Source organism: Phoxinus phoxinus (assembly GCF_949152265.1).
Source record: "Phoxinus phoxinus genome assembly, chromosome: 11".
Classification (NCBI taxonomy): Eukaryota; Metazoa; Chordata; class Actinopteri; order Cypriniformes; family Leuciscidae; genus Phoxinus; species Phoxinus phoxinus.
Window position 1 is genome coordinate 7,395,539 of NC_136886.1, and position 10,661 is coordinate 7,406,199.

Below are 10,661 nucleotides of genomic sequence, written 5' to 3' on the forward strand. Positions count from 1 at the left end.
TTACTTAAAAACTTTGACAATTACCAGCATCTGCGATACGGTAGGTATCGATTCGTCACAGAGGTGCTTTGTTTTACAGATATAGGGAAACGAAATCTGCACGGTAGATTAATATCTGCTTCATTACGGCTCACTGGGGAGCTAATTATTATGCTGCAGTATACAATTTATTTCAAATTGCATTGATGTGACAATAATTAAATGATTTGGACAAATGGGGCAATTTATGTAAATTCTAATCAAAGTGTGGCTAATTACTGGAATAATTAACTAATTATTTTGTAAATGAGTCTTAAATAATTTACCAATAATATGGTCAACAGAAGAAAAAATCTGATAGGACTATTCAGAATGAAAAAATGGTATGCAACAATTGTCCTCGTGTTTAAACCATCAAGTGGCATCCAGTTAATCATATTAGAGATAAATATTTGAATTTTAATCCAAGTTGATGTGAAAGTAAAAGCTTTTGACAGTCGAATTAAACATTGAGTCAAGGAGATTTTTTTTAAATGGCTGCTCTTATTTACGTTTTAATTTGTCACATGGAAGATGTAAATGTGCGAGTTTCTGTGTCGTTTACTTACTGCGCTTTAGATCCGGGTATTCAATGCACACAGAAATCATGCATAACTCTGTACTGCAGAAAAGCAATTGTAGACCTAGTGTAGTCTGTAAGTAAGTTATAACTCATTTGAAATCATACCTTCCCCGCAGGAGGTTCAACACTGCACGTCTGAAATGAAGATTACGGCAGAGCATTCAAATCACCCTGACAACAAGCACAAAAACAGATACATCAACATTGTCGCCTGTGAGTTGTCGATTATTATGTGGCAAACATGAACATTCACCTTCTTCAACATACTGTGAATTCATCTGTGAAGTGCTAGCGGTGCATGCAAGACGGAGATAAAATATATTAATATCCATCTCTCAATCTTGCATGCATTGCTAGTGTTTCTAAATAGATTACATAGCTCAAACAGTGATTTGAATAATACATCATTTATTGCTTTTTAATACCCAGATGATCACAGCAGAGTGAAGTTGCAGCAACTGTCTGGGAAAGACTCCAAGCACAGTGACTACATCAATGCCAACTATGTAGACGTACGCATTTTATTACTAAGTGCATGTGTGTGCTTGTTGCATTAATGTGTGTTTTAAAATTCAATATTCTCCCTCTCAGGGTTATAACAGATCCAGGGCTTATATAGCCGCTCAGGGCCCTCTGAAGTCCACATTTGAGGACTTTTGGAGAATGATTTGGGAACAGAACACCACTGTGATTGTCATGATAACTAACTTGGTCGAGAAAGGAAGGGTAAGTAACTAATTCCACAAAGTTTATTTAAAGTGCCTATTAAATGTTCCTAATTTAGTTTTGGAAGTCTCCTATAATAGGTTTGCAGGTGAAAAAACACTTTAATTTTCTCATAATACACATTGCAGCATCACCTCTTTTCTCACAGTGTCTGAAACGGTTAGATAAAGGACTCGATCTCACTAAACCCCTCCTTTCCGAGAGCCTGCTCTGCTTTGATTGGTCAGATGGCGGAGTCTGTTGTGATTGGTCTACCGCTTACAGCGCGATTTCGGAAATGAAACGCTCATTACCATATCTGAATTTCAGATCCGGAGGCTTCCTCTGTGCTTGATACACAGTGATAATAACAGTAATGATGGTGTCGGTTTTATTGTATCAATTCCAGCGTGAGTCCTCATCCTTTTGAAGTGCATGTAAAGTGGATTTGCAGAAAACAGCATTTTCTCGACATGTCAACAACACGAACCGAACTCTTCCAGCCTCATCTGCAACTAAGTTTGAGGCCGGGTCAAAGTAGACATTGTGCGCAGGCAGCCAATGAAGACCATAGGCTGGCATTATGCAAATGTGTTACAAACCTATGTAGGTTTGTGCAGGAAGTAAGACTGGAAATGCTGACGACTCGCTTCAGGCAGTTCAGAATCGGTTCTTTCTTTTCGGAGACAATAACTCCATTATCCTGCACTTTGAACTTTGAAGCTTTGCGGGCCTTTTACATTCACAAACAGCAATATATCACACACAACATGAAAGGTCTAGTATATCTGAAAAAGCATAATAGGGGCACTTTAATATACATAAGTACAAACGCTGTTTGAGAGCTATGCTGGAGGTCAAGCATCACGTTATACAAAAAAATTCCATTTTTATGACTGTGTTCTGCGATTCTGTCCACATTTCCCACATGGCTGAATAGGGCGCGTTTTTGGTGAACTATTCTTTTAATGTAGACTTTGGTGTTTCGAAATGCTAAACAGAAGATGTATTTGTTGTTTTTACAGAGGAAATGTGATCAGTATTGGCCGTCAGACAACTGCGAGGTTTATGGGAACATAATGGTGACTCTGAAGAGTACTAAAGTGCATGCTTACTACACACTCCGGCATTTCATCATACGTAACACTAAACTGAAAAAGGTACATTTGAGCATTCATAGAGCATTTACAGAGCATTGTATTAGACCCTGCATTTTGACCTCTAAAATTGTCTCTCTCAGGGTCAGAAGGGGAGGCAGAATGAGCGGCTGGTGGTCCAGTACCATTACACGCAGTGGCCAGACATGGGCGTACCTGAGTATGCACTTCCAGTCCTCAAATTCATCTCTCGATCTACAGTGGCACGCACGCGGGGCACGGGCCCCGTTCTAGTTCACTGCAGGTACTATTCTGTGGAAATATAAGCTCTGCCCACTAGTGTGTGAATTGCCAGTTTCAGTGATGTACTTTCTAGTTGTGCAGGGTTTCCCATTCCTACATCATTTTCAGCAGGGTGTTTGGAAGTGAGAGACTTTGCTTTGCACCAAAATGCAATGTCATTTTTATCAAACCATCACTCTCTCTGTGTCCTGCAGTGCCGGAGTGGGCAGAACAGGCACATACATAGTCATAGACAGCATGCTGCAGCAGATAAAGGACAAAGGCACAGTCAACGTCCTGGGATACCTCAAGCACATCCGAGCTCAGCGGAACTACTTGGTCCAGACCGAGGTTATTACCTGTTTGATTTAATACACCATGTTTACACTCAAAATGCACACTAAAATCACTTTCGGAAGATTAGTGTACTTCTTACTACATACTGCATAATGTGCAGCATATACTGTTCACTGCAGACTCGTTGTTAAAATTTGTATGTGGAACTTCTGTAGTATGCAATTACAATGCACAACATTTCATCACATGACCTCATTATTTTTACATGTTGCATATCAGGGTGATTACTGTTAACTAAAACTATTTTACTGTTTTATAAAACTATATAAATAGTTAATTTATAGCTGCTGATTTAGGTTGAGGCACTTAAATTACTAACTGGAAATAATCAAATTAAAACAATATTTAACAAATTAAGAAATATAAAATATTATGAAAAAAATATATTAAAACTGAAATACACATAAATTAATCCGTAATAGTAATATTAAAAAAGCAAATTGCTAGAAATTAAACTAGAATTAAAATGAATTCTGAAAATGTAGAAATTGAATATTATATAAAAAAAGTATTAGTACTAAAATAACACTGTTGCATATGTAAGGATAAAAAAGGCTGTTTGCATTTTTTAAATTCCATTTTGTGTTCACTTTGAACTCGTCGTACTAGAAATGTAAGGTCATGTCAAGTGCATTGCATTGTGGGATACAGTGTTTTCTGATTGCATACTACACATTTTGGCATGTAGTATGTTGTCTGGGTGTTTACATACATACAGAAAATGCACATGCTGTTCAAATTCTACATACAAAATTAATTTGTAGTATACCATTCTGAACATAAACCCATATTTATTCATAAATATAGTGTTCAGATGTCACATTCCTAATGCAAAATGGTTTGTCTTAATGACTATATGTGTGACCTACAGGAGCAGTTTATCTTTATCCATGATGCATTAATGGAAGCTGTGCTTAGTAAAGAGACTGAGGTTCCTGCTTGGCATCTCCATAATTATGTTAACAGCATTCTCACCCCGAGCCCAACAGGACAGACGCGCATGGACAAACAGTTTAAGGTCTGGACTGGATGACTGTTGTGTCTCCATGCAATTGCATAAAGATGTTTTTCTCAGTTAGACGACTAACCTGCTCCTCCTTGTGGACGCTCTTGTTACTGTTCCTCCAGTTGTTGACGCAATGCAATTCTCACCTCACGGAGTGTTTCAGTGCCCAGAAGGACTGCAACAAAGAGAAGAACCGCACCTCGACGGTCTTGCCAAGTGAGTCGCTAAACCCTCTAAACCCATGTATCAGAACCAACACTCCAGCTTCTTGGCAATATAGACTTTGCTGTATTCTCAATATACAGTGTAGCACAGTGTAGTAGCACAATTTAACAATTAATACTATTTAAAATACCCCCAAAAAATGTGTGTGTGTGTATGTATATATAATACTTATAAATTTACAATAAAATATGTGTTGTATATCTATATTTTTACAGTGCATTTATAAGTACACCAACAAATTATAAGGTTATAAGTATTTAATGTTCATTTAACATTAGTATTTAATTTCATGTATTAATTGTTTAGATTTGTAACTATAGTAACGAATGCCTAGTGTTATTTTACTATTATTTATATACTATTATAGTATCCATTAATATTTTGAATTAACTTTCTTGGATATATTTTCAGTTTACATTTTAATTGGTTTTAGGGTTATTTGTTATGTGTTTTTGTCATTTTTAAAGTTTTTGCTTTAAAAAAATAATTCTGTGTAGCTTTAATTTATTTAGATTTTCATATATATATATATATAGTTACATAAAATTATTTTTAATCATTTAATCACAACTACAATTTGGTTTTAGAGTTGGCTTATATATATATACACACACATGTATGTGTGTGGGTGTAGGTGTGTATTGTTTAACATAAAATATTACATAAGAAAGGTCATTAAGAATTGCAAACAATAGTATTTTAAAGGAGAACTCCGGTCAATTTTAACATTGAGCTCAATTTTTAGTAAATTTGGAGTGCTGTCAATACAGAGAACAACGACAAAAATCGGTGTTGCCTACACTGTGTTATCCTATTTTTTAAAATTTGCACCCTATTGACTTGAATGGGGCAAGTTTTAAACCTGCTTTTATCCTCTTATCATCCTTGATGTGTCATTACAAGTGCCCAGCCATGTGAGTGATTCCTTCAGAGTGAACACGAGTGAATCTGACTGCAGTAGATGTGAAAGATATGAATAAAAATGATGTTAATTCAGCCAGCGCAAATACCTGTATTTAGTTCCTGTTTTCGGTGGAAGTCCAAAGTAGTCGATTGTCGAGTTCACGCGCGTGATCATAGTAACTAAACCTATGCGCGTGAACTCGACAATCGACTACTTTGGACTTCGACCGAAAACAGGAACTAAATACAGGTCTGTGCGCTGGCTGATATAACATCATTTTTATTCATATCTTTCACATCTACTGCAGTCAGATTCACTCGTGTTCACTCTGAAGGAATCACTCACATGGCTGGGCACTTGTAATGACACATCAAGGATGATAAGAGGATAAAAGCAGGTTTAAAACTTGCCCCATTCAAGTCAATAGGGTGCAAATTTTAAAAAATAGGATAACACAGTGTAGGCAACACCGATTTTTGTCGTTGTTCTCTGTATTGACAGCACTCCAAATTTACTAAAAATTGAGCTCAATGTTAAAATTGACCGGAGTTCTCCTTTAAACCGCATTGAATGAATGATACAATACAAGGTTTGGTTTGTTGTGAAGGTTCTAGTGAGTTGTTTTTCCCCACAGCGGAGCGGGCGCGAGTGGCACTTGCTCCCCTCCCAGGAGTAAAGGGAACAGACTACATCAACGCCTCCTACATTATGGTACACCAATAAGACTTGACTGGAACATTATACATTGTTTTGGATCATATTTAATAATGCATGGAACATGAATAATTTGCGTACCGGTGTTTTATCTCTTCATCTGCTTGTCTCATCATTTGCTGTGTTTTTCTTGTAGAATGAAATCAATGTTTATCCACTCACAGGGCTATTACAGGAGCAATGAGTTTGTCATTACCCAGCATCCTCTTCCCCACACGACCACAGACTTCTGGAGGATGATCTGGGATCATAACGCTCAAGTTATTGTGATGTTGCCAGACAACCTCGGCCTCGTGAGTACAGCGTTAAAGAGCTACTTGTGAACATGAGTTTTTAAGTGGATGCTTGCTGCGTTATGTAAACTTATGTTATTTTTATATATATTCAGTAAGTTCTGTTAATGCACTCTAAAACAGTTCATACCAGCGGGTTATCGTGGCACTTGCACTCCAATTCCAATTTAATTATTACCTTCTATAATACCGTTACATTTAAAAAACTATATCTAAAAAGCACCCTCAGTCTAGTTATAAAATCATTTGTATTTGTTTGTTAATGTATAAATATTTAATGTGGAAAAAAGTTCGAATCTGTTAGCCTTATAAAAATCTATATGATATGATATTATATCCCCTGCTCTTCTTTTTATAGACTGAGGATGAGTTTGTGTACTGGCCCAGCAGAGAGGAGCCCATGAACTGCGTAGCCTTTACTGTCACCCTCATTAATACTGACAGACTCTGTTTATCTAATGAGGAACAACTCGTCATCCACGACTTCATCCTGGAAGCCACACAGGTGTCTCACGCACTACACAAGCATGACTCTTATAAAGGAAATTTGTATGAAGTTAGTTTTCTAGATTAGACTAACTTTATGTGGACATATTAATTTCTGCATAAGTATAACATGCTTATATAAGAGGTTTATCTTTGCTGCGCAGGACGACTATGTGCTAGAAGTCCGACATTTCCAATGTCCGAATTGGCCAGATCCTGATGCATCCATCAGCAGCACATTTGAGCTTATCAACATCATCAAAGAAGAGGCCATGACGAGGGACGGTCCCACCATTGTGCATGATGAGTGAGTGTCCTGTGTGTGCATAAAACATGAGTAGTGGCGTAGAGTCGCTTTTCCACCGTCAGGCCAAACCATTCTCAATGTATAACCTTTCCATGCCGATCCGTAACCGCGGATACGGTTTCATTTTCCACTCTGGGGCTGAAAACCGAGCTGGAATGTAATACAAATGCCTCAGTCGTTGCCAGAGGTGGACAAAGTACACAACTCCATTACTTGTGTGAAAGTATAGAGACTTCTGGTCAAATATTACTCTGTTATAAGTGAAAGTTGTAAAAACAGATTTTTACTTGCTTTTAAAAGTACTTAAGTATTAAAAGTTAATTATTTTTTTATGTCAACGCATTGTTGTATGAATGCATGCTGTGCCATCATGGTGGTTTAAGCCAGTCAGTGATGCTCCATCCGACATGCTAGCATATGACTACCTTGGACTCATTTAAATACAAAGTTGAAAACATACTATAAAAGAAAGCTTTCTACTGTGTGTTTATTTGACAAGAATATGCTAAAGCATATTTCTGAAAGGACTTCAGTTAACATTATTAGCCCAACTACGTTTTTGCATGCAACTAACGTCATTGTCAAACCTTACCTATGCTTTAGAGGTGTATCAACAAGGCTATGGTAACTTGTTGGGCAAATCCATAAAAAAATAATTTGACCGACCATATTTCATACTGAGCCTTTAGCTCTAAAGGCACAGACAATTTCCATTTTTAAGCTTTCACCAGAAATTCAAAGTTTACACACCTCAATATGCTTCCGCAGGTTAGATGGCGAGTTTTCGAAGGCTGTGATATGGTTCGTTTCTGGTAAACATTTCAAACGAAACGAATCCTTAATCTTTTTAGAAAACTGAAACGTACTTTATTGCTATTGGTGCGCGCACTGCACAGAGGAACCGTCTTGTTGAATTTTGCCATCAACTGATCAGTGTTCAGAAAATGCTGGGAAATCATTGAAGTTCATGTGACCCTATACGAGTAATTACTGATATGCTGTCTGCATAAAAACACAATCACATTTTAAAGAAGAAAATAATCATCCTCTGACCTTCTGCTACATAGTAACATCTTTTGAGGACCTTGATAGAAATGTAGTGGAGTGAAAAGTATGATATTTGTCTTTTAAAGGTAGTGAAGTTAAAGTATCACCACGCATTCTACCAGCATGGTTAGAAATACGGCTGATAACGGTTTGTAACTGTGCCTGCCGAACCAAGCTCAAGTGGTAATATAACTGTAACCGTTCCTTACCGTTCGGCCTGACGGTGGAAAAGCGGCTTATGTAACCAAAAGCAGAGCCTCATGGATTGTGTGTTACAGGTTCGGGGCAGTTTCTGCCGGGATGTTCTGTGCTCTGACCACACTCTCCCAGCAGCTGGAGAACGAGAGTGCTGTGGATGTCTATCAAGTGGCCAAAATGATTAACCTAATGAGGCCTGGTGTCTTCACTGAAATTGTAAGTTAACAAAATGTAACCTTGTCACAAAAGACTGCCTGATGATAAGTTCAATTTAGAGAGGTCATTGGGGTCTCGTGTAGAAGTTTGACGCAGTCTGATTTGAGTTCCAAAACCATTTAAAAATGTTATGTTCCTTCATTGCATTTATTTCCTTTTTTCCCTCTATTTCTGTCTACTTCTTTTAGGAGCACTATCACTACCTTTACAAGGCTATGCTCAGCCTGGTTAGCAGTAAAGACTTCAGACTTGGCTTCAGCTACATGGATACTGGGATAGTGGTCATGGATGAATCCAACCAGGCTGAGAGCATGGAGTCCTTGGTGTGATGTTTCCAGAAAATGAAATGGAACAGTAGTTCCTTGAACTTTCCATGAGGCCTTTTTCCCCAGACTCTTGGTGAAATGAAAAGAAAAAACAACAACAAAAAAGAGCTTTTATATACTGATAAAAATAAATTCTTTTGATATTTATTTTTGCTGCTTTTTGTTATCCTGCTGAGCGCCACAAACTGCTCTCCAAAACACGTGCACACAGACACACACACACCATCTACTTTGCACTACACTGTCAGTGTTACTACTTGATGCCTAGCTGATTATTGATAATTGTGTTGAAACCGTTTCCGAGTATCACTTTATTCTTGACGATAAAGTCTACAGACATGTGAGGGTGATCAGCGACAGCACATTAACACACACATCAGCCTCATACCCATGAAAACTACACAGAAAAGCTCCAACTTAATGCTCATCATGATGCGACTTTTAACCGTCAAGCATTGTGACTTGTTAGATTAATGTTATTTTTTTTATTTATTAAGATATGCCATTTTATGTCTAACTTATATACATTATTTCAGTGTGGTATCATAACAGCAACTGTGAACATATATTGTTATCAGTAGCATTTCTATGGTTTTGTAATATATAAAGATATTGATCAAAAAATCTCATCTCGTTTCCTTCATTTCAGTTGTCATGTTTTCAATGGGCATGCTCAGTACTTCCTCCAACAGGTATTTTCCTGAAAAAAGAGATGACTGTGACTGTTCTGTTTACACTGGTGGGACAGGTAGTTTAGATCGTACCAATCAGACCATTACTATTTTGTCTTTTTAAACGGGGAAAAATCTAGATAATGTCAGTAAATTATGGAGTGCCACAAGGATCTGTGTTAGGCCCTCTGCTATTTTCAATAAAACAATTCTGATTAAATGATTGCATAACAGATTAGGACATAAAACTGAGAGTTTGTTTGAGGGAGGGGTGAAATACTGAAGTAAAAGTACTCCACTTCAAACTACTTGATAAGTTTTTAAATATTATTTTCTCATGTATAGTCAATGAAATGACACCAATGAAGATACTCACCTGATACACAGATGGATGTTATCGTTGAACAATTAGAGGATCAACATTCGGAGAAGTTTTTTTGTTAATTCCCATTAAAATTCTGATGTGTAGTCAATTGAACAACTCGGATGAAGATAATCACCTGATACACAGATGGAAGTTAATGTTGCTTTGGCCATTAACCACCAGTATGATTTAAAACACATTACAACTCATTAATGTTTTGCTTTTAACAATCACAAATGGAAAAAAAGAATGTTGTATAAGGATTATTCCTACTATGCAGTACATATTCATGTTCCCATAAAAAATGGAAACACTCGCAACTTATTAGGAACTTTTCCAGTTTTAAGCCAAACATAATCTTTAAAAAAAAAAAACAAGCTGATAATAACTCTCCTTAACATGAGAATTTGCTTTTTGTTTCAGTTGACGGCACCCATTTTTTTTCCTACTATGGAAGTCAATAGGTGTCGTTAACTGTCTGGTTACCAACATTCTTTAAAATATCTAAAATATCTTTTGAGTTCAACAGAAGAAAGAAACGGATAGGCTACAGGTTTGGTACAACATGAGTAAATGATGACAACATTTTCATTTTTGGGTGAACTATTCCTTTAAGTAGAAAAATGAAAAAAACTTTAGGGAAATTATATTACAAAAATATTAAAGACAGATCTAGACAAACACTATTGCACTGTAACTTCTGTAAACATCACTGTGCGTCAAGTAAATAACATGGATATTATACTAATTTCTACCACTAGGGGCACTATATCTCTGGGAACAGTCCACTAATAATACACTGGGAACGGTTGCTTTTGCTTTCATTGGTAAAGTGTTTTAGTTACACAAATGACAGCCATCT

The 10,661-nt window shown here is 36.9% G+C and overlaps 1 protein-coding gene across 2 annotated transcripts in view; it reads left to right on the forward strand.

The window, feature by feature from the left end:
• The window catches only part of ca16b (carbonic anhydrase XVI b), a 122,908-nt gene extending 113,516 nt beyond the window's left edge, over positions 1-9,392 (forward strand). For both annotated transcript variants that reach the window (XM_079628378.1, XM_079628377.1), the window contains 14 exons: positions 718-814; positions 1,031-1,113; positions 1,193-1,327; positions 2,332-2,466; positions 2,547-2,707; positions 2,901-3,036; positions 3,914-4,060; positions 4,171-4,264; positions 5,812-5,888; positions 6,056-6,184; positions 6,543-6,689; positions 6,835-6,977; positions 8,303-8,438; positions 8,627-9,392. In XM_079628378.1, coding sequence (XP_079484504.1) covers positions 718-814; positions 1,031-1,113; positions 1,193-1,327; positions 2,332-2,466; positions 2,547-2,707; positions 2,901-3,036; positions 3,914-4,060; positions 4,171-4,264; positions 5,812-5,888; positions 6,056-6,184; positions 6,543-6,689; positions 6,835-6,977; positions 8,303-8,438; positions 8,627-8,767 — 1,761 coding nt within the window. In that variant the 3' untranslated portion in view covers positions 8,768-9,392. The remainder of the gene's footprint in view (positions 1-717; positions 815-1,030; positions 1,114-1,192; positions 1,328-2,331; positions 2,467-2,546; positions 2,708-2,900; positions 3,037-3,913; positions 4,061-4,170; positions 4,265-5,811; positions 5,889-6,055; positions 6,185-6,542; positions 6,690-6,834; positions 6,978-8,302; positions 8,439-8,626) is intronic.
• The last annotated feature ends 1,269 nt before the right edge of the window (positions 9,393-10,661 follow it).